At 34.9% G+C, this 24,850-nt stretch overlaps 2 protein-coding genes and 1 non-coding gene across 7 annotated transcripts; 1 reads left to right on the forward strand and 2 right to left on the reverse strand.

The window, feature by feature from the left end:
• Positions 1–460: 460 nt before the first annotated feature.
• LOC107878802 (NAD-dependent protein deacetylase SRT1) lies at positions 461–13,226 on the reverse strand. 2 transcript variants are annotated; one of them, XM_016725935.2, is made up of 14 exons: positions 12,958–13,226; positions 10,380–10,409; positions 10,197–10,289; positions 8,797–8,916; positions 7,497–7,597; positions 7,206–7,314; positions 6,829–6,908; positions 6,568–6,646; positions 6,081–6,134; positions 5,274–5,370; positions 4,967–5,049; positions 3,755–3,822; positions 2,882–2,987; positions 461–1,010 (listed from the first exon to the last, which is right to left on the reverse strand). In XM_016725935.2, exons 1-14 carry the CDS (start codon positions 13,054–13,056, stop codon positions 717–719), a joined length of 1,413 nt encoding a protein of 470 aa, XP_016581421.1. In that variant the 5' UTR covers positions 13,057–13,226; the 3' UTR covers positions 461–716. The 2 variants fall into 2 exon arrangements, with proteins under 2 accessions (XP_016581421.1, XP_047249322.1); XM_047393366.1 differs by lacking the exon at positions 12,958–13,226 and having other exon boundaries at positions 8,797–8,974.
• Positions 13,227–14,510: 1,284 nt separating this feature from the next.
• TRNAM-CAU lies at positions 14,511–14,584 on the reverse strand. Its single transcript has one exon. It is a non-coding gene; the product is annotated as a tRNA-Met (tRNA).
• A 3,911-nt stretch (positions 14,585–18,495) lies between these two features.
• LOC107878804 (nudix hydrolase 10) lies at positions 18,496–22,007 on the forward strand. 4 transcript variants are annotated; one of them, XM_016725938.2, is made up of 9 exons: positions 18,496–18,598; positions 19,083–19,268; positions 19,520–19,585; positions 19,953–20,090; positions 20,700–20,777; positions 20,873–20,923; positions 21,078–21,112; positions 21,283–21,391; positions 21,476–22,007. In XM_016725938.2, the coding sequence occupies exons 2-9, from the start codon at positions 19,107–19,109 to the stop codon at positions 21,683–21,685; spliced, it is 849 nt and encodes a 282-aa protein (XP_016581424.2). In that variant the 5' UTR covers positions 18,496–18,598; positions 19,083–19,106; the 3' UTR covers positions 21,686–22,007. The 4 variants fall into 4 exon arrangements, with proteins under 4 accessions (XP_016581424.2, XP_016581423.2, XP_047249325.1 ...); XM_016725937.2 differs by having other exon boundaries at positions 18,504–18,617; XM_047393368.1 differs by lacking the exon at positions 18,496–18,598 and adding an exon at positions 18,634–18,872.
• Positions 22,008–24,850: the final 2,843 nt, after the last annotated feature.

Consider the following 24,850-nt stretch of genomic DNA (forward strand, 5'->3'; position numbering starts at 1 on the left):
GATGAGTGATATTTTATTTGTCATTGTCGTGCAATACTGCAAGTGCAAAAGATTAAATGGCTTGTCTCAAAAATCCAGGATGAAATATGTCATTGATGTGTGTTTCTTCCTGAAATTTGACAAAACATATTAAGATATTTAGATTGGAAATACAAATTGACTCGTTTTGAGATTTGTCATTTGCCATCTACTTTCCATAACATGATAACAATGTCGATTCAGATACTGAATCACAGAGTTAGCAGGCCCAATTAGTAGCTCTACAGTGGTAAAAAATAGTTCAATTTACAAACATAATTTAGCCCATTAAAGAGGCCCAAACAACGAAAAAACGAAATTATTAAATCAAACCGAACTTAATGGTTTCTCATGAGGTTCAAAAAAAAAAAAAAAAAAAAAAGTACATGCAATGCATTTAAACTGAAGTATATTGTCAATTTCAATTACAAGAGTCATAAAAGGAGGAAACTAGTTTAAATATATCAAAGGAAGTTAGATCAGTAAAAATATACCTGTATATGAATTTCAACAAAAAGAAATGAGTGCTTTAAAACTTTAGTCCTAACACCAAAAAATTGGTTAAGAAATTTCAATTTTCTAACCAAGAGACTGAGCGTATTAACTATCAAAATTCACCCAGTCTTCACATATTAACATTTTTTTCCAGAGTTTCTGCTACGAGAATATTTACAGTAGTTGCTGTATAGCCCTGAAGATCACCTTCCATTAATTACAGCTCTGGGTTTTCTACCATTTGATCGTTTTCGCGACGGAATTATGCCATTAAAACATTCATATTTCCTCTTGCATGAGCCGTTACTTAGATCTCCATAGCTTCTGTCAAACTTGACAATGTTTGTTACAACGGCGTGTACCATGACTTCACTTTTAGGAACCATAATGACCTTCTCAACAACTGCAGTCTGTCCGCAACTAGGATCCGTGATGGCGCTGTCTCTTAGATTCTGTAAGATGGAGTCTTTATCATCTTTAAACTCATCTGCTGACATCTGCATGGTAAAATCAAAAATCACCCTTCGAGACAATCAGAACAACAACTACTTAACTAGTGTGATCCTGTAAGCGAGATTTGGGGAGGTGGGGTGTACGCAGACGAGATTTGGGGAGGTGGGGTGTACGCAGACCTTACAGAGGCTGTTTGTAATCGCCCCTTGGGACAATCAGTACCACATACTTTAGTGTGATCCCATTGTGGGTGTTGTTGTACACAGACTTTACAGAGGCTGTTTCTAATAAGAAACTCGACTCAAGAAAAGCCTTTCCAGAACAAGCAGCATTCTTCATAAACAAGCAGAGACTAGTCACATAACATGGTAATAAGATGAAAGACAAATTATCTGATAGATTCGATTAAAGGGTCAGAGAAGCTGCAGGGTCCTCTTATCGAGGATGATCAGATCAATTGTTCTTGTGATGCCCACGAGGGAGTCAAAGAGGAGGAGAGTCTTCAAGGATAACAAGATTTTGAACAAGGAGTGCATATGACACCTTAGGTCAACCCACATAGGAAAGGGAGAAAACAGTGAAGTGCTATAAAGACAGTATACGTACACATGGTATGCACCTAGATGATCGATCACATAGCTCAAGGGACAAATGTAATGCATGTAATGGGTTTGGGCTGTGTCAATTCTTTACTGAAAAATGTCAAGAACTGGACTGCAAGTACTGAATTTGTTGCCGGAATATTATATGAAATATTATCCAATCATATTTCTCGTACGTCTCCAACTTCTAGTTTCGCAACTTATTTGATCAGTAATCAAAAAAGATTTTCATTAACTACAACAGCCAAGCATTAAGATAGCGCTGGGCAACATAAAAGTTCATCCCTTTACAATAATGGCCAGTTCTGAAACTTTTTAACTACTCAATTACTATAATGAACATGCTTAAGTTGTCTCAAAGAAGGTTGAAGTGCTATGAGAGAACAAAAGAATAGAAAAATATTGATTCTTGACAAGTAGTCTCTCACTAATGCAGGGAACATAAAACAGCTTCAGAGATCAATTCCAATCAGATCATTAAATTGCGCTCGCAAAAGCCAAGCAAAGATATGTATCATGAATTACGACAAAAATACCCCTCGATATAAAGTGTTGGTCCACTAACTAAGGGCCAAAGGCTATAGGTAGATTGTTGACTAAGAAGTCAAGTCCCACCGAAGTAGGGATCTTTTCTTTCCTAATTGTACCAATACTATATATTGCATGCTAATCAATGATTTGGATCCATCAATGAGCATTTCTAGGTATAATTGACTCTCACCACTATATAGGTGATCAAACAGCCACCGACTTCAAACCCAAAGAAGAGAAAATCACCCAGCAAAGGACCTCACAAGTGAAGAATGCTATTAAACATGATCAAGTAACCAACCATCTTATTCTTGGTAGCATGGCAGCAATCTGGTCTATGCTACACAAAGGAATATGCTAGCACGAAATAACCAGCCTACAGAATATTTTTACCAAATAGTGCTGAAACAGTTTCTAGCCTCTCACTAAATTTACCAAGAGGCATACCAATTATAACAGAGAAACCGATGGCAAGGCCCAAGCCTAAGGAAAAGGACAGTGGGACATAAAACAATGTCTAGAACATTGCGACTCTGCAGAAGATCTGACACTCAAATATTTAGAAGTTAGAACAAGCATGGTAGTTATCAATTTATCATCTTTCAGTTTCCACTAGGACAACGGACGCTAGCATGGAAGGTTAGGTGTCTTCTAGCAATAAAAAATGAAAATAGGAGTCATAACAACGTAATTTGCTATGCATTTATCTAAATAAAGCATTAGAACAATGCAGAGCTTAAACAAATCAGTGATGATTGGGATGAAAAAAATTGTCTTCTTACCTTAAAATCAATAGGAATCTTGATTTCAGCCGATGAACACTTGCAACCATCACTGAAGATCAATTTCATCACAACGTTAAAAGGGTTTGTACTCTTAACTGTCCGCCTGATCAGGAATAGGAGTTGAATAAGAATGTCTCAAGTTTGAGAGAACTTATTACATTAGCGAGCATATGAAATAAACCCACCAATAATTAATAGGGAAAACTAGCATATGCCACTGAGATAAATTCAACATTTTGATTAAGAAAATCAATGATTAAGATTCCATTATTACAACAACAACAACAAACCCAGTATATTCCCACATCATGGGGTCTGGAGAGGGTAGAATGTACGCAGTCCATACCACTACCTCTAAAGAATTTGAGTTTAACATACTGACTTTTTATATCAACTAGAGTCTTCTTTTCTTTTCCTCTTTTGGCTAGAAAACGGGAACTGTTGAAAGATAATCTTATTACTTCTCACTGTCCTTTTCTCATTTAGATATGTGTCCAATTTATATTTCTTCATTTTTCCATTTAGGTAGGTTAGACTTCGTTTAAAGTAATGGTATGTAAACAAGAGAGGAAAAAGTAAATGATTGCTAAAATTATTGTTAGATGCTACAGTTCTTTGCTAACAATGATAACATCTTTCTTTTCAAAAATATCCAGAACTTCTGGAAAATGTCTGATCAAGATTGTCGGATAAACTAATCATCCTTTTCTATGTGATATTTTACCGCATCAAGTAGAAAATCATGAATTACTAATACAAGAGCAAAATATTTTGAACATACAGGAGAAACTATGACAGAAAAAAATGTATAACAAAGACGCATCAAGATTATACTTCACATTCAACATTGAGCTTCAGGTTATGAATTACCTTTTCAGATAAAGAGGTTGCTTATCCAAAATAGCCGCTTTCATGTTTTGACATTCTGAAAAAGAAACCTACAGTTCCATTTCAAAAGCAGCAAAGATGTTAGCATAGTAGATCCAAGAAGTTTATGAAGGCTAAGGACTAGTACTGATGACAATAATTTACTGAAGGAGAAAAAATACAATATAATTCACCGTTTTGCAAATGAGACAGACGACGGTAACGAGCATCATGACAAACATCTTCCATTAGCATAGTTTTTTTGTAGCAACAAGGTCTAATAGTCAACTCCTTTTGTATCTTTAGTTCTTTATGCATCTTCTTGATGCCTTTCTAATGATAACACCTTACTTCTTCAAGAAAAAATAAATAAAAAAGGTCTACGCTACTCGCAATCAGCACAAAAAGTAATTGCTTCACTCAATTGACAGAAAACACTGAGGTAAGTTGAAGTAGCATCAACACTATTTACGGTAGGACTATTCACAATCCTTTGTACTATCCACATCCCTGCTCACAATTTAGAGCCCATTTATTGTTGTCATACTGGGTATCTTGTTGTATGCCATTTTCATCTCTTGGTTCACATGGTACCACAACAGATTCCTAAAGCCTTGGATCTGCTTACCTCAAACAAGAGATACACAGAACAGGTGAACAGAGCCATAGGTCCTCAAAAGAGGCAAGATCTAACTAATGAATTCAGTGTTCCTTTACGAAGAGGCTCCAACAGGAAGGTCATAATACTCTGATTTGCTGCAAGGGTACAGAGCCATTTCCCAAGTCTCAAAGTGATAGATCATCTAATTTCAATCAAGTCTACATCATTAATCAAAAATATCAAAAGAAAAACTCATAAAGGGCCACTAAAGTATCATGGTCTATCAATTGATAACGCTGCCGCTGCCACTGTCACTGATTATGCAATTGATGCACCCCGAACTACCACTGCTACCGCTTGCTATTAAGTTCCATGTTTGTTTTTTTCTATCTAATAACCTTGATCCCTGGCAGAAAAAGGAGGGAGAAGTGGGGCAAGGCATGCTAGAAAAATCTTCCTTCACCTCTTGGATTAAGAGGCACAATGATGTGAGTCTGTGTGGAGGTAGGGGGTGTAGAGAGGAAGACACTGAGCCTCCACAGTTCTTATCGTCTAGAAACACAAATATGTGTATTCAGCAGAATCTGTGGACACAGCTATAAATATTAACTCACCTCTACAGATTTGATAAAAGGCAACGGTGCTCTATTTCCATGGACGCTTGCCACCGTAAGGCTCCAATTTATATATTTTTCATCTGCAAATTAAGTAAATCAGATAGATCAAAAGACATATTTAATGAGGACCTACTCAAAAGAGGACCATATCAATTGTAACTTACTATGTGCACATTCACATGCACTGAGATTTCTTGCAAAATAACAATCACAGTGCAAATGAAAATGTCTTTTGATCTCTAGTTCAAAATACCAAATGGACAGTTAAATGAGAAGAAGACAGGCACAAATTCAGGAAAGTTACCAAGACTTGAGGCCTGAGTAAAAATGGTTTGGAGAAGATCAATTCTAATAAATGGTGGAATTTGCAAACTGAGGAATTCCATGACTCCTGCAATGACCTGTTCATAACCATATCGGTAAACATTCAGGAAACAGGATCAATCAAAACTCAAAAGTACAATCTTTTTCAGATCAAGTACCATACGAAAAAATATGTGAACATGTGAATAAAGCTTGCAACGTCCTACTTCTCCCACATTGGAAATTAGGTACAGTAAAATAACCAACGTCATCCTTCAACTATCAATTCTGACATTTCTGTAGAACCAAAGCTCAATATGTTGACAAAAGCTATGACAATCTTGAATCTTGGGAGTCATAAGCGGTGTTAGAGCTGGTCCAGCTGGAAGTGCCTGAGCTAATGTTTCATATAGGTCTATATCTAAATTTGCATGTAATCAATGGGAGCCACTTGACATGTCCTAAACAAAACCATTTGTAAGTCACTTTAAGGACATTTCAGGTTGAGGGAAAGGGGGAAAAGGGAAGGGCTGCTTCATGCTTGTGATACCCCTAATTGTCCCCTATCATCCAAGCAGGATGAATGAAAGCACCTTGTTAAGGAATCAACGTTGACTTTGGGCTAAAGGGTCATTTAGCACCTACTAAGTCCAAGACGTCACATGAAGGTTGAATGTTCCATTTAGTAATTCTACATACAAAAGCTCACCAAGCAATAATGTAACATTTTCAACTCAGAAACTACACGCTATGATAACAACTTTCAGTAGCATAGTAGTTCCAGGGTGATACAACACAAATACGTTACCTTGTCTACAAGGCCATGAATCAGTAAGCTTGCTTTCTTGTCCTTGGGAGTTTTCTGCAAAATAATGGGTGAGGGTATAAGAGCTACGTGACATATGAACTCCTATTAATCCAACATCTTTTCCATAGCTTGATCAGCAGAGAGCATTTTCAAGTACAGTCAGTGGCAGGATCGTGATATATGCGCAAGAGATATTCACCTGTCTTTAACATTTTGGTTATGGAACTTGTGAAATTTTCATCCTCAGGCTAATTAAAGCTTTACTTTCTTATTCCTTCATAGATTCTCTTATACAGATCAATAGCTAAAGGTCTGACATCACTATGGTTGTTGTCTGTTCCTTTTTTTGTGGAAGGGAATGGCGGTTTCCTTTTGGACGGGGGATTTGTTAATATGAGACCCTGGTGCATTTTCTTTCATCACTAGGTTGACGGAAATATGGAATCTGTGTTTGCCGATGTTATATTTGGGACAAGGAATAATGTACCTGAAGATTAACTATTACAATCTTTCCACCGCCTTTGAGTGATCTTAGAGGCAAATTACAGGCAGGGGTGATCTGCAAACTGCAAGAGTAGAACAAGTCATGTTCTCTTCTGACATGACATGCTTAAGGAAGGCCGAAGAATGACGGAACTAAATGGTTCAACAGTTTAGAGTCAATAAACACTGTAAGAACTCATTAGTTTAGCATCATGCATCAGAATTCCAGATTACGGAGGTAGTCAAATAGATAATTTAGCTTTACCTTGTCCCTAGACACAACACAACATCAGCCATTTTGCAGTGCCTCTCAGCTGGATTCATCTCCTTCGGAGGTAGAGCATCCTGAAGAGAAAAACAGGAGGGGAATGGATGAGAACAGAGTCATAGGTGGAATCATCTTATAGCCATAATAAAAAAAACCATTGACGCTTTGGCCAAAATAGCAGGTAACCAAAAACTTTCGAAAATATTACAACTTTTTGACTTAAACATTGGATGCTAATGAGGGTATAACCTGTCAAACATCTGGCTATATTTTAACTGTCATTACAAAAGGGCCACTGCATGCAACTTTAGAACTATAAAGAGAAGCTCAGATCCTAGGACTTTGTTATCAAACACAACGTTGTTTATGGTTACCTCCCAGTCAAGAACTGTGTCTTTAAGTCTTGCACCACAGCCCACCTTGGAACAACGGCGTGCAGTTTCCTTCAACCCAATAGTTTCAATTTCAAAATCCCTCATATACCTTCATGGGTCAATACAAAAAAAAATAGACTTTATAAGCAATCACCATATTGTTACCAGAAAACTACATTAGATAAAACAAAGTGAACACACATGAATGTGAAGATACAAAAAGAGTCGCATAACTGTGGAAACATGCATAATAGCAGAGGATAGCATGCTGCAGAAAAGATGAAATCTTACTCAATCCCACAAGAAGGGCATCGTTCCATAAAAGAATCCCCATGTAATTCAGAAAGCTTCTCCCTTGGAATTCCAGATCGAAGATGGAGGCCATCAATGTTCTACATTTTTCAAATAAGTGTGATGTGACATTTGAATATTATCCACCAAGGGAAATAACTATGAACCTTATTGGAAGTAAACAGTTGAAACTACATAAATGGAATCTGAGGCTGTGTTCAAGTAGAATAATCATCTCTTGAACAAATGAAAAGTCATAGTTTGAGCACAAATAGATACTCTTTCACTGATTGGTTCAACATTTTTGTTGGGTTGAGGGGGAAAACGGAAAAAGTTTGGTATGAAAGGAAATGGAGTAATGGATACACCATGCATCTACACCACCATCATAAAGTATACCCAAACACAATATAAAATATAAAATTGGAACTACCCAAACTAATTAAGGCTGGCTATATGAATCCCTCTACATCACCACTCTTTTGGGTGGAATGATAACTGTGTAGGCATTCATTCAATTGCTGGTTCATGAATATGTTGTTAGGTATTAGTTGGCAAATAGGAGAGTGGACCATGCATTGCACACAGTCAAATCGTGCTATGGGATAGGTCAGAAGAGCTATTTTTAACTCAAAGGCTTTTAATTATGCAAATCACTACTAACAGTATCAAAACCATTTTAAAGGTTGGGTTATTTATTTCACATCTATACTATGACACTTTTCAAAGGTTAATGGGTGTGTTCAATTGACAGCCCTAGCTATCGATTAGCATGTCAAAGATAGAGGTGGCTTTGGCGGTAGACCCCAAGCAAGAAGAGTGAGCATAGAGCAGCTCATCTCCTCATTAACAAAGAGGAATTACATCGGAAATGCACCCAAGGGTGTGGCCTAGTGGTTCAATGAAGTTGAGTTGAGCGCCATGAGGTCTCAGGTTCAATTCTCAACAGAGACAAACATTAGGTGATTTCTTCCCATCTATTCTAGCCTTGGTGAACAAAGTTACCTGGTACCTGTTGCTGGCGGGAGGTGGCAGGTATCCTGTGGAATTAGTCGAGGTGCGCGCAAGCTAACCCGGATACCACGGTTATCCAAAAAAAAATACATAGGAAATTGGACGGTGCAGGATAAGGATTTTTCCCGGGAATGGAAAAGGAACGGAAAGCAGGAGCATGATCAGGGTGTTGAGATTGCAATTTCATTTAGAAAGCAGCAGAAGCTACAAACACAAATCTGAAATGATACAATTAATAACCCTACAAATGTTGAGCACATCCATATAGTATGAAGAAATGTCACACCTGGCTTATAAGAAACTTTAGAAAACCCGCCTTCTCTAGTTCCACTAGGGCCATGTGTGTCATGCTTGGTGTTGCACGATGAAACGGCAATGCAGCTTCTGGTAGCGCTTTCCCTTCTCTCTACAAGTCAGTTGAATAAAAGGGATAAAAAGATAGATTATGGCCTCTTATCCCTTTGCTGTAAAGAATTATTATAGAATTTTAATTCGTGGAAAATGCTCCAATGCTATATACGGACATTCACATCATAACCATGGATTGATCCTGGCAACATTACTGCAATGTTGTCTATCAAATGCTATAAGGAATAATAGAATTAATCTGTTCATGTCTAAGTGAAAGATAATAATACAAATGCTTGAGCTGACAATAATACAAATGCTTGTGCACCTAAGGGTGTAGCTAGCAGTCAATGAAGTGGTGAAAAGCTCGGAAACCAGAGTTCAAATCCCGCACAGACAAAAAATACAAGTGGTTTATACCCATCTACCTAAGCCTTTGGTGAGGAAAGTTAACCGATACATGTCTTGGTGGGAGATAACAGAGACCCGGTGGAATAGTCGAGATGCTCATAAACGGACCCAGACACCAAATTGTCAAAAAAATCTATGTTGCTCGAACTCTTCAAATATACAGCTAGGTGTGTGTTGGATCCTCCAAAAGCTATGCATTTTGGAGGATTGACACAGGCACAACATCATTTTTGGAGGTCAGAGCAACATAGAGAAAAAAAATGTAATTGCTTGTGCAAGTATAAACCATAGTGTCTTTTACAGCTTCCTCCTACTTAGTGAAAAAGATTAATAATCAACACACTATTAAAAATGAAATAAGAGAACTAGAGACTATACACAAACAACAACACATAAAAAGACAAAAAGTGAAATAATATTTTCTCTTTAAATTGTGGTAGGTGCCATGCATGTCGGTAGATTTAACTAACTCGGACAGGAGAAAACAGCTCCCCCAGTCATAAAGATAGATCATGCTTTCAAGGCCACCTTCATTTATTCATGTCACGATTACCAAGCAAAGTAATAGACCTACCAAACAACTTTATCGTGCACAATGCTTCTCCACTTATTTATATAATAATAACTTTTCTGGATTACCAACAAACAGTGTAATCTAACAAGTGAGAAAGAAAAACTCTGCACCACCTTCAGATGATCAACATATCCTCCTCTCAGTTACCAAACATCTGGCCTAAAAGATGACATTGCAGGTAGAATGAAAGATCGGAAATAGTGACTAACCAAATTAGCTAGAATCATGACGAAAGGGCAGCAGTCAATTCTGAAGTCTTAACACTTAACATGGATATCAACGGTAGAAACATGCCAAGCAATGTGCTTTCAGAAAGAGGGGCTTGTAATTCACAGATATGTCTATGACATTACCTGAAGAGTCCAAATGCCCTTGGGACCACGAAAATCAGGTATACCACAAGAAGTGGATATTCCTGCTCCTGTAAAAACCACTAAATGCTTACTCTGTAGAAGAGACTAGAGTTAGAATGGGTTACTTCTAAAGAGAAAAGCTATATATGGCATAGCTAAGACAAAAACTGTTTAAGGACTCACCTTTTGTATCATCACAGCAAGTCTCTCAATCTGCAAATTTAATATTAAAAGATCAAAATTAGTAAGAACACAGAAAAATAAAGTTATTCTTCCCCTTTAATTGATTTTTGAAAAGCAGCTGAAAGAAACAGAAGATCCTCCAACACCAGAAAGTACTGATTTCCAGAAGATCTTAAACAGCATAATGGATAGACATTACAGCCGGAATCTAAATATTCAGCAATCAAAATCGACATAAAGGTCTTTCCTTTATTATTAACAATAAAATTGCACTTTAACGTGAGGACGACAACAGAACGCATTTGGGTCCTAGAATTACAAAGAAAAAACATCAGTACAGGACAATTGGAGAGTGTGACGATGACACAGAATGCTATTTGAAACAAATGAAATATACCTGCCAAAAGAATTAAGTTCATACCTGTTGCGTAGACCACAGATAATGAAAAGATGAAGACAATTTTTCTAAGCAGTTGGAACTTCAAAATTCCAAATACCGTCCCAAATGAACAACGGTAATTTTTTAGTACTATCTAGGTGCTCGTAGCTTGCCATATAGTCCAAATTTAATCCTTAATTTGTTCCTCTCTTATTTCAATATTAGTCCAATTTTTTTCTTAGGAAATACTATAAAAGAGGTAGGCATCATATGATTTGAATCTGCCTCTGGTTTCTTAATTTAATCGGTTCTATCAGAAGGTTTCCGACAATAAATGTTAGCAATTGGATCAGCAACTACTTGCCTAATACCAATCCTTTTGTAATCAAGGATTAACTAATGGTACCTTAATTCCTCAACATAGAAGACATGCAATAGCAAAAGGAACGATGATCAACAAGCTGCAACAATGCTGCTAATAGACGGACTCCTCATTTCGTAAAGTAAAGGAGCCCAAAGATACATCAGTGTCATCAAAGGCACACTTAAAGCATGTTTAAGCCTTGAAGCGAGACTCAAAACATGTTGAACTGTTTGCCTCGCTAAATGTGCGTTCAGAGTCGTCATCAAGATTTTAAGACATACTTTCCCTTGCTAATGAGCCTCTTCTGAAGAGGCGACACTAATCAATTGATATTTCACTTTATCTTAAAAAAAAAAATCAATTTCTTTGTTCATATATTTATCATTCACGCTTATAATTACTAGTCTTCGACTAGAAATACATATTTGTATTGCCTCCCTTTGTGCATACTAAAGCCCACACTTTATTTGTGCTTTGCGCTTAAAGCTCCAACGGATGTTAGAGCTTTTTTGTGCTTTTTGCTTTAGATAATACTAAGATACATGAAAGTTTTAAACTTGGTGGTGGATACAAAGACGTTCTGCAGGACCATCAAGTGCTTGCCCCCATACTAATTTTTATGCTAGATTGGGTATTAACTATTGAATTGAGAAGACTAAGAACGTAGGACCTTATTATCCTTAAATGTTTAACAGTTGTCTCATCACCAACACAATGCATGATACTATCAAACATCTTTTGGACAAAATCATTAGATAACTCCCAATGCTTCGTGTTTTACACTCCCCCTTAAAATTTAACAATCCCCAACCACATTAACAAAACTGAGATTATCAAGGTCCCATCACACTCCGCAATGTGGATATTAATTCTAGATCTCATAACAACAACAAAGTGGGGTACAGGGACGGTAGAGTGCATGCAAACTTTTCCCCTACCTCAGAAGTACAAAATCTATTTCCAATAGACTCTCGACTCACGGGATTGTTAAATTGCAAAATGCAAATTATCAAGCAACCAAATAACACCCCTTAGTTCCTAAAGTTTCATTCTTGATTAAGCACAATAAAAGAAAAAGTGCAGCCCGGTGCACTAAAGCTCCCACTATGCGCAGGGTCAGGGGAAGGGCCCCACCACAAGGGTGTATAGTACGCAGCCTTACCTTGCATTTCTGCCAAAGGCTGTTTCCAAGGCTTGAACCCATGACCTCCTGGTCGCATGGCAGCAGGTTCCTATTACGCTCAGCAAGGTGGTAATTTTAGATCTCATAACAACAACAACCTACCCCGTATAATGCCCACAAAGTGAGGTCGGAGGAGGCTAAAGTATACACAAACCCTTCCCTACCTCAAAGTTAGAGAAGTTTCCCATAGACCCTCGACTGAACGGATTATTAAATTGCAAAATGTAAATTATCAACCAATCAACAAAACACCCCTTAGTTCCTAAAGTTACATTCTTGATTAAGCATAAAAAACCTAAACAAATTATGAATATTTCCAGCCAGTTAAATTGATCAAACAAATAAAAAAACACAACAAATAACACAAATAGAGCAAAGGGCTGCATAAAAAAAAATACCCAAAAAAAAAAAATCTTACTTTGTCTTGCAAAATGCATATTTATGAAGCAATCAAAAAAGACCCCTAGTACCTAAACTTACATTCTTGATTAAGCTCAAAAAACATCCTAGTACCTAAACTTACATTCTTGATTAAGCACAAAAACCTAACAAATCATACATATTTCCAGACACATAATTTGATCAAACAAATAAAACAACACAACAAGTAACTCAAATGGATTAAAGGGTTGCCCAAAAAAAAAAATCTTACTTTGTCTTGCAAAACAAGTGGTGGGTCAAAATACTCAGTCATTCCAACATTGCCTACATCTTCTATAAATGAAAGTTTTTCAGCATAACCCAAAGACATTTTTTTCCCCTTTATTCTTCAGTAACAATCTTCTAAATTTCTTTCTATGGAGAAATTAAAAAAAAGTTTGATTGATCACTGAAGAATTTGGAAGCAGGGGAATGAAATACTACTCTACAAGAAGAGGCTTTTTTCAGTTTGCTGTGCAAGTGTAGCCCCCTTTTTTTGCTTTCTTAGATTTTGATTCTAATTTTTTAAGTTAGAATTAATTTAGATTAATTTAATATTTTAAAATTTAAATTTAGATATTGAGAAATATAATTTGGGTAGGCGTTTGGCCATGAAATTTATTTTTTATTTTTTAAAAAATTATTTTACTTTAGTGAAAATTATTTTTGAAAAAAAAAACTTGTTTTCACTTTTTTCATTCATATTCCTCTCACAAAATTTCAGAAATAACTTCAATTTATATTCATGGTCAAACAATAATTATTCTTTTCATGATCAAACGATAATTTTAATAATTTTTTTCGAAATGTGGTGCATAGCGAAAGTTTTAGTATGTTGGGTTGCATTTTAAAATTTAGATATTTAAAGAATGAAAAGGCATTTTGGTGCACCAAATCTTCTGTTATGTATAGGATTCCTAAAAGAGTTAAATCTATTATAAGCGCTCTTACTTTGTATCTCTGTCAGAGATTATTTTTGCAGCTTAAATTCGTAATTTTTGACAACAATGTTATTAGTTACTTCAAAACTCCATTATTGGAAGTTTAAATATTATATGAAAAATAGTATAAATTTGTAAAAAAAAAAAATCTCATATTAATATAATAAAAATATATATGTTATGTCAAAATATTGATCAAAATTGACATGATTCAACTATGATAAGTATTTTGAAATTAGTTACTCCAAAACTCTATTATTAGACGTTTAAATATTACATGAAAAGTGGTATATATTTTGATTTTTTTTTTATATATATATATATATATACAATTCGATGGAATTGTTTGATCTTAAAGGGGATCTTCTATAATTTCGCACCTCCTCCGTAGCTCACGTTTATAGAGGGAGGTCGACAATCGTTCGGACTTGGTAAAGGTTGTCGCAGCACCTGTAGTAGGACAGAGGACTTATCGCGATGCCCGCGGACCAATTTACGATGTCTCCGTCGCTGACGTTCGTCAAGCAGGCCACGTGCCCCCCGGTAAAGGAGACCTGTCTAGTCAAAGAGGCTTCTGTCAGGAAGCGGTAGAGAAAGAATCAGATTTTCCGTGGGGGAAAAGCCCCAGCCCCCCTACATGCATTAAGCGACGACGACTCTCACTACCTGGTTTATAGTAGAATCTGGAGAATATGAACTTCTCGCATTCTTCTTTTTGGTACATTGTTATGAGCAGCTCTGGTGCTCGATCTTAGTTCAACTCATTTAGTGAGACGAATCCTCATATTAGGAGGCTAAGAGCTTTGGCTCTTAGTTTGCTTCCTTGATTTGGAAAAACAAGATGTTGCGGAGACAGGATTTGAACCCGTGACCTCAAGGTTATGAGCCTTGCGAGCTACCAAACTGCTCTACCCCGCGTCGAAGATAAGAACTGAAAACTAATAGATAAACAAGGATAAAATGCGCCCCAGTTATTTTAGTTGAATGTGAATAGACGATGACTGGACATATTATCTCAAAATATTGATCATAGTATGATTCGGCTTTAAGAAAAAATTTATGATAAGTATTTTGAAACGGATGAGTAACAAAAATGGTCAAGTACTTGCTTTTTTTCCCCCAATCTTTTCCTTTTTTGCTCATTTGTTCCATTTTTGTTTGTTTAATTAAATTTATTTACTATTTTTTTAATTTCTTGTTAGTGTTTGTAATTATGTATCTTTCAAGGGGCCCAAAAAGTATTTAGTACACTGTCATGGGGACCTCAAATACCTTTTATATTAATTACAATGAGACCCCAAATATACCAGAAATGGAACTTTTTACCTTCTTAGGTTCATGCTCTAATTGAATCAAATACTTCTTTTTATACCTTTCCTTCTCATTTTAATTAATTTATACAGCTGGAATTCACAAAAAATTAATAGGAAATGAATGTGATAAGATAGAATAAAATTCTATTTGAATTTTAAGCTTTAATTCTCTTCTCTTTTTCATCATTATATTCATTTTAGGGGTTGATTAAATTGAATTTATGTCGAAAATATTTTATTTTGAAGATAAGATCGCTCTCTATTGAAGGCGACTTAATTTAGAGCTTGAATCTGAGAACTACTATATACCATCATAATCTTTGATGATTTTCTTTTCTTTTTTATTAACTGATTATCATTTATTGCACCACGTAAAATTTTTAAAAAAAATTTATTCTTATTTTTAGTTTATCAATTCTTCAGAATTATTCGACTAACTGGTTCTCATATTAGAGTCATGGTCTGTTAAAAGAAAAAATATTACTCCTAACAGGAATTTTTTTGTTCATACATTTAAATTTGAAATTTCTTATTATAAGTAGAGAAACCTTATTTATCCTATAATATTCATTGATGACTGAAAAAAATTCCAAATCCTCGTGTGTATATATATATATTAGTGTTTTACTTTGAATTTGAAGAATGAAATTTGAATTTAAAATATGTCATTAGAATGTAGAGATATAGTGAAGTAATGATGATTGAAAATGTGACCATAACGTGCACTGGTCAAGTCCTGCCCATGACACATGTCATTTGTAAATTTAAATTTTGCATCTCTAAAGTTTTTTTCTTTTAAACTTATCGATCGAATTAATTAAAATTCTAAAAAAATATATCAAGGAAAATTAAAGTATTTTTATGGATAGATCTTGAATTTGGAACCCCTAGCCACCAATTAAGAAGGGGGGGGGGGGGGGGACGAGCTATAACATATCGATAGGGTGTGGAAAGAAAATCAACAAATCGCATCAAATCGATGATTTGAGTGAAATCAAGAAAAAAATAATTAATTATTGATTTGAATTTTTTGCACGAAGAAATAATATATTCATAAAATTGGAACCAAAAAATAATTAAGAAAAATACGATCACATACACATCCGCTCAACATTTTTTTTTCCATGATATATTAATTATTTGTTTTGTGATCTTACTAGTTTGAATTTGTTTGGCAAAGTGTATTACTTTAAAGGTACAACGCTTCTTAATCATAATACTCAAAATTCTAATTCAAAATCTTTAATTAAAGATAATAAATAATCACCATGCACCGTAATTTTTCTATAAACAACTTTCAATCTCTAGTATCCAGAATAAATCATAAATTTTCATACTACTTGTTGTGAGGACAATTTTTTCAATTTTTTTTTTTGGGGAGTGGGGTGGGGATGGGGGTGGGGTGTTCCTATTTTGCAGGAGACCTCGTATTAATGTGAAGCACTAACTTTGGTTTTGTGTCCTAATTTCAACGACTTTGAAGTTAGAAGTCTGAGTTGAGCATTGACTTCTCTCACTCATCCAATTTGTTTTTTTGTCTGTGAGTATTCATACCAAGTACTCCCATCGTTTCATTTTAGTTGGCTCTTTTCTAAAAATATTTGTTTTAATTTAGTTATCCCTTTTGATGAAATTAAAAGTATTTTATTATATTCTTCCAATACTATCCTCAACATTAAATGACTAATTAAAGTATATTTACTCAAATTTATATTTTCAAAACATAATTAATAAGGTTAATTTGATAAAATAACCCATAATAAATGTTTTCTTGAGGGGAGTGTCAAGTCAAAAAGGGTCAACTGTTTTAAAACGGATGGAGTATTACTAGTATTCGTGTTAGAGTTCGACTATTCGACTAATTTAAATTCGATGATGTATAAGATTTATTATAAAAAGAAAATATTTTCAAATGAAAAAATCATTCTAATGTCAAATTTGATTTACTTTTGATTAAAGATAAAATGATTTTATCTATTTCATTGCACTCCATAGTGGTTTGCATTCTTTTAGGAATCAAAGTAATTTTTGGTTACATATTCAAGTTTCGCAATGTCGTTTTCACTCTTCAATAAACCTCATCTTCGTTCCACATCTTAGCCCCCACTCCACCCCTACATCCACTCCTACCTCCATCTATTTGTCGATTATGTACAAATATTTTTAGATTTTTTTTTTTTTTATAACCGTGGTGTCTGGGCTGGGATACTAGCAGCCAGCTTCCACCAGCAACAGGTACCAGGTAACTCTGGGAAAGAAAATACCTAATGTTTGTCTACTAGGAATTGAACCTGAAACTTCACGGTGGCCATCCCAACTTCATTAAATCACTAAGTTTAGAAAAATTACTTACATACCGAATAAAAAAAATAAGAAATTCATTTATCTCCTTTCTATTTAACACACCCATTTTCAAACATGCATGTTTGAATTTCATTAAAAGAGACAGATTTTAGTTGGAAATGATCTTGTGATACTCCACTCCACTGATCGATGACTCTTGACTTGAACAGTTTGAGTCCTTACTCGTACATATGATCACTCATTTGGTGTATGAACTCCATCATGATCATTTTTCACCATCAATAAATAAACTTTAATGCATCAAATTGTTATAACGTGGAGTTTATCAATTTTTATTTTAGATAAGATCTCAGTTTGGAGGATGATCTCCAAGTGAAAAGAAATGGAAGCCGCTCGTAGACAAATATTTATTTGTGTCACATGTTTATATCAAATAAGATAATACATTAATTAGAACTATACATATTCTTTAACTATTATTAAGAGATAAATATTAGGTGCAGGAGCCTAAAGTTTGAGACTAACAAGTCGATACATATATGTCTAATTGTTTCACGTGCATGAAGTTGGTTTTGTAGCAATAACATGTATAATTTTATTTTATTTTTGAGAAAAATCAAAGGATTCAGCAAACATAAACATTTAATAATTTTTTTAAGTCTAACTTTCAATGAATTATAATCCATAGCCTAACTAATTAACTATATTGCACCCCTCACTCCCAATCTCCTTTGGTATTACTGTATTTATAGCAAGCAATTATATTTAATTCTTATGATGAGCTTTGTATGATTGTATTTTCTTGAATTTATATTTTATACGGTTCTATATTATATATAGTTTAATTATAGTATTTGTATTTTGTATACAATGAAATAAAAAAAGATTGATATTTATTTTCTATATTCATTGATACAAATACAATTGATAACAGGCTATCCTATTTTCGACCATCATATGTATGCTATTTCTAAAAAATTCTCAATGTTAAATGGTAACATAAAAAAGGACATTTGTGTAAATTAGTCGCGCACTTCCCCCCGAAGGCCCAAATACCAAACCCAACTAAGTGGCCCATCAGTATCTCAATAATTCGGGTTGGCGGCTTTTTGAAATGGGCCCACCTGACGCAAATCACTAGTGGAAAGCCCATCATTACTACACGCGGTGCATGTTAGGCATATTATGTGTATTTAAATTCACACACATTACCACTCAGTAGTCACCATTAGTAGCAGAGCTCTCCATTCACTTTTCAATTTTATCAGTATTCTTCCATTTTTTTTCAGCTTAGAAATCGATAATTCGTACTGTTGTGAGCTCCATTTCTCAAGGTACTTTTCCATTTTATCAGTCTCTGATTCTTCAAATTTTTCAAAGTCATAATACATAAATGTGTCCTTTAACCTGGTTTCTATTTTCATCCATGTTTTCCAACTTTAAATATGATACTTGAACTTGTATAAAGTTGAATAAGCAGATATATACGTTCTATATAAGATTTAAGTGTCTATTTGTGCTGTTGTGCACCTTAAATGCAAGTTGAGGCCAAGTTAAAGGGCATGTTTATGTATTATGTATTAGACGAGGTAGTTCGCATGATTCAATTCAACAGTATAGTCCTGTTATAATGGTTCTACTACGGATCATGAGATATATAACTTTTCACTTTTAGAAATGCTTGCTGCAAGTGTTTTGGTTCTGGCTTTTGCTTATTGTCAGTTTCAATTTGGTTGATGCATAATTGTTAACGAAGTTTATATGAACGTGTGAATTTCTTTGTGAAAATTTGGCTGCAGGACTTGTGACCACGTTACGATCTTATGGAGCAAACGTTAGTTCAAAATGGTGCAGTCAAAAAGGTACAATTCCTTCCAGCTGTAAATGATGACCACGGAGGAGTTATAATAGAACTAGAGAAACCTATGGACCCAAATGTCTTCCATATCATGCTCAGAAGTTCGTTACGTCAATGGAAACTGCAGGTATATTGATTTTGTTAAGTCTTATTAGGAACAAGAATGAAGCTGTTGCGAGAAATCTCTGTTCATTGGCATGAGTGGAACTGCATCCTTTATGTCTGTTTAGATTTTTTCAAATCGCATGAAGTTACTGCATCGCATAGGAAGACATGAAACATGATAAAATAGTGTACCTTGGATACTTAGTGTAATATATGGATGACTTGGATTCACTTTTATTTCTTTCAGTTCTTTTCTACTGGTTTGATTTGCAGGGGAAAAAGGTCGTGTGGATTAAACTGCCAATTGAACTTGTAAATCTGGTTGAAAGCGCAGTTAAGGTTAAGTGTTTTGTAGTTTTTTGTACTAATTCGTAATTTGGATGTTTTAGTTCATCTTGAATCCTTGATATGGTTAAGTTCATGGAATTCCAGCTAAATGCTTTGTACTTCATTATGCCGTAGAATTGGCAACTTTTCAGGGGTAGGTAATATTTGCGAGACGAAAATAAAGCTGCCTTGAAATCCCAAGCCATTGTATGATGAAACATTGTCTAATTGATCCATATGGAAATGAAATAATCACTATAAAGCTGAAGTTTAGTTTGCCCTTAGAAATCAACTGCGAGAAAGTATTTACAAACCTTGTCTTTACGAACTCAAAAGTAGAAAGTAGTTGCATTGATCCAAATTTTAACACTGGATGCAGGAAGGGTTCTGGTACCACCATGCAGAACCTCATTACTTGATGCTTGTGTATTGGATTCCTAAAATTGAGAATACGATCCCTGGAAATGCCTCACATCGAGTTCGTATTGGTGCTATTGTCTTGAATGAGAAAAGAGAGGTAAATTAAAAGCTGCTGTCTACTTTGGTCTAGTAATTGCCCACTAAGTTGCTCGGAGTCGGATCCTTCAAATATGCACTATAGGATCCGGCACGCACTCAATGACATTTTTGAAAAGTCCGAGCAACATAAGTTACCCATGTGGACATTATAGTTCAGTTTGTCTATGTTTGTTCTAATTCTCGCTGTATCAAATGGCTTTTGAAGATGACATAATGGTTGCTTCAAAATCTGCCCATTTTGATAGAGCTTGCATTTTCATCATTTCATGTGTATGGAACAATTTGTGATACTTGACTTCCTACTTATAAAATCTTGATTTTCGGCTAACATCTTCACCGGTCAAAGTAAAGTGATTGTGAATGCACTTGCCACTAATTAGCATGTAAAAAGTAAGAGCTATTTAACATCATAGTTGGTAAATTTCACTATCCTATTTTGTAGATTTCAAAATGTATTGGCTCTCTTTGTGGTAACTCTCCATGAATAGAGCATATCTTTATCATTAGAAACATCTCTCTTGTCTTGTACCACTATGCTTAAGCATCTTGGAGGTAATTATTGTGTTGACTCTCTGTCCATTGGATAATTGCAACATCTTCTTTTCAGTTGCTCGTTGTCCAAGAATGTAGCGGCAAAATGAAGGGAAAGGGGATATGGAAGATCCCTACTGGTGTTGTCGAAGAGGTATATGCTCAATGTTGAAACTAAAGTCTAGCTTTAAAAACAAGTCATATTTCAGCTTGAAATCTTAAACTGTATATTAAGCTTTTGTCCTGCAGGGAGAGGATATATTTGAAGGTGCGGTGAGGGAAGTGAAAGAAGAAACAGGAGTAAGTATATACTATATAGAACACTGAAACATTCAACAGTTGAACTCTACCTAAAAGTCTACATAATCTATCAATCAATCAATGCATCTAAGTTTTCTGTCTTACATTGACCATTATCGTTCCTCTGAGATTATCCGAGTTTCTTTTGGTGCAGATTGATACAGAATTTCTGGAAGTGCTTGCATTCAGGTAGTACATTCGTGCTTTCGTGCTGTATATCAGTTCTTCGTTCAGTGGCTAACGCATAAGCAATGACAAGAGAAAGGAATTGCGTGTCCACTAGATTTTGGGTTACTCATTGTAATGCTATATTGTGTAAAGAAAATAAAATATGGGGTCATGACATTTCTTATTGACAGGCAGATGCACAAGTCATTCTTTGGAAAATCGGACTTATTCTTCATTTGCATGATGCGCCCTCTTACGTTTAACTTACAAAAGCAAGATTTAGAAATTGAGGCAGCTCAGGTATTTCTAAAGATTGTTTCACGGATGTTTACAATATTCTCAAGTCCCATTTAACAAATATTCCGCGATATTACTGCCTTGCAGTGGATGTCACTAGACGAGTATGCTGCTCAACCTTTTATTCAGAAACATGGCATTTTCAAATACATCAAAGATCTATGCTTCGCAAAGGCAGAAGAGAGTTACCCTGGATTTACTCCTGTGCCGATTAAATCATATTTTGGGGAACCTACGAGTTACCTTTATTTCAACGAGGATGGTCTGGTTCAGGAAACCTCTGCAATTTATCTATGAAGAAACATATTGGATCTATCACATTTGCCAGATTTGATGGTATGTCGCATTTTTATATATCCATACCGCTCCATTCAGGTCCATTTAATTCTTATACTAGGAGTTCTCTATTACTAAAAAAGTAGATAAGTACTTGCATAAGTTTTCTGTAATTGTTTTCATCTAATTTGATTATTGACGCTTAATCGTAGTAGTTGTATATATTGGTTATATATGTATACAAATAAGTATATGTATTTTCCAAGGTTTATATGCCGCACATTGTATGCAGTATGTCCAATGAAACGCAGAAAGCATATGAAACTAATTCCAATTTGCTTGATTCGTGTCTTATTCTTTGTTCATTTAACTTAAAAAAGGGCTGCCCAATGCACTATGCTGAGTCCGGGGAAGGACCGGACCACAAGGGTCTATTGTACTTGGTCTTACCCCATATTTTTCAAGAGGCTGTTTCCACGGCTCTTTGTTCATTTTTCTCAAGTAAAATTCTTACCTGATTAGAAACTCAGGGAACAAATACTTGTTTGGTATATTATAATTGTATTGATTGCACTGAATACGAAAAAGAAAAAGAAAGTTAATTTTGTACATGCTATTTCCATTTTTCTAACGCAACGTAAAGTCGTAAACCGAAAGAGACTAGCATCCCCAATAAATACTTATCCGGGTGCTTATGCCAAATCAATGAAGTTAATTACAACTGAACAACAACGTACCCAGTGTAATAGAAATCAAGGAAGTTAATTAGCAGCTAAAATTGAAGTAGAAATATACTATATCCTTAACCGTGGTATATTGATAAATGTGTATGTAAAAGACACATGTCTTGTATGCATTGGTCGATTTAGTGTAAATACTCGGTATGTGGGTAAGTTCTTATATTGCGAACTTGTATTTGGCTCTTATAATTGATCTGATCCGAGTCTTTTGGAACGAAACAATTGGTTTGTGCCTCATATATGAACAACAACAACATATCCAGTGTAATCTCATATGTGGTCTCGTAAATGAACAAAAACTTTGGTAAAGATGAGCTGGTAAATGTGTAATGATTCATGAAATTTTGGAGGGACAAACACTGGGGAGTCCGAAAGTCAATTATTCTACTGCTTTATAAGTTATGTATACTAAAGAGAACAGGTTGAAGAGTAAATGCATATCCAACTTTGAACTGTTAGGTAGAATAATACTGTAATAAAGAAGAGGGAGGCCATTCTAAATGTGGCTGCAACCTGGTCTTCAGTGGCAGTACCTACTTTTGCAACCTGCAAGCTTTGAATTTATGTGGGGTGCTTTAACGAAGTTGTTCCACGTGACTAGAAGGTCACGCGTTGTAGAAATGCAGGATAAGACTACGTATATACACTCTTGTGGTCCGGCCTTCCCCAGACTCCGTGTGCATAGGGAAGACTTTAGTGCACCAGACTGTCCTTTCTAATTAAACGAAGTTTAAGAATTTTGAAATTTGTGATTTTAAATGCATCATGCACTTCTATTCCACACAGCTAGAGATTGGCAAGTGACAGTGTCAGTCACAGGAACTGTTTAACTTAAAATAAGCTTGGTTGTCTGGCATCTATTCTAGGAATATTGCTTGTTGACTCTTTACTCATTATGGCTGATTAAATTCATCAGCATAAGCAACAACATACCCAATATATTCTCATAAAGTGGGGCCTGAAAAGGATAGAGTGTGCATAGTTTGTACCACTACCTCAGACATGACGTAAATTCATCAGCAACTCTTAATAGTTTAGTGTTTAGACGATGCTCGATTATTTAGTCGAAAGTACTATTAGATGAGTTGGTTATGTTTTGAGCATTACCATTATTTCTGGACGAATAAATTATGTACTTCTATTGAAGTTAAAATGAATCCAGGAGGAACAGTAATAATAGCACAAAATTGCACATTTCCTTTTGCCTTTTAACAACCGAACTTATGTCTAGTAGAGCGTAATTTTTATTAGAAATCGAAGTTATCAGAACATAATTTGAGGATATTTTTGATACGAAAATATATACATATCCTGTGCGAAAAATATTGTTTGTTAGGAAGAATATAGATTAAAGATCAGAACAAAACAGGGACATAAGTGCAAATAATCATTGTCAAGAAAAGATCAATTAGTTAGTAGTAGTACAACTACTTTTGTAAAAAGTGGTACGAGTGCCTCACAGGATTTGCAAGATTGCTTAACCAACTGCTAATTCCGTAGTCAACACTGCAAGCCCAGAATACTCTGGACAAAAAATAACAGTTCGATGCACTAAAATGACAGGTTTGGAGAAAGGTCGAGCCACAAGGGTCGACAAAAAATTGTGTGCAGCCTTACTTGCATTTCTGCCAGAGTTTATTTCCAGGTTTGAAACCATGACCTATACTGGTCACGTGATAACAACTTTATCAGTTACTTCAAAGATCGTCTTCTTCTGAATATGAATTATAAAGTGCTCTAATTTCAATGACCATTTCTAGAAGCAATCTCAAATTTTGAGTTTTGAAAATTGAAATCTGGAGATTAGTGAGGCAATTAAAAACTAAAAAAACATGTTAGTGTTAATTAAATTCATCTCTCTCACTTCTCAGTTCTCGCAACCCCAATGCCAAAAACTGATTAAAAATTCATCGATTAGTTCATGTATTTGCTCCCTCTCAATTCACACCTGTAAACACCTAATTTTGACCCAAACCTAATATTTTTATATCATTTCAATGTTCAATTAATTTTTTTTAAATTTATCTTACTTTTTGAAGTTTGTTAAAAAATTTGAAAATTACAAAAATAGAGTCACATTTTAAATAAGTTTTTATTTTATTATTTATTTATTTCTTTTAAAAAAAAAATAAAAAAATTAAGTTATATTTGTTTCTTCTTTCAATTTTTAATAAAGAATGGTGTAATATTAATTTTTCTAAATCATATTCCCAAGACTAGTTATTAGCTTATGTTATATTTTATTAGTTTTTAATTATTTTTATTTTATTAATAATAATAATAATAATAATAATAATATAATAAAAAAAAATAAAAATAAAAATAAAATAAAGAAGCCTAAACTACCCAAACCACCCACAATTCCCACTCCTAATTAACCTCCCCCACTCTCCCACACACACACACGACACAAACACTATACACACTACACAAAACACACATGCAC

Source organism: Capsicum annuum, chromosome 7 (genome assembly GCF_002878395.1).
Source record: "Capsicum annuum cultivar UCD-10X-F1 chromosome 7, UCD10Xv1.1, whole genome shotgun sequence".
Lineage (NCBI taxonomy): Eukaryota > Viridiplantae > Streptophyta > Magnoliopsida > Solanales > Solanaceae > Capsicum > Capsicum annuum.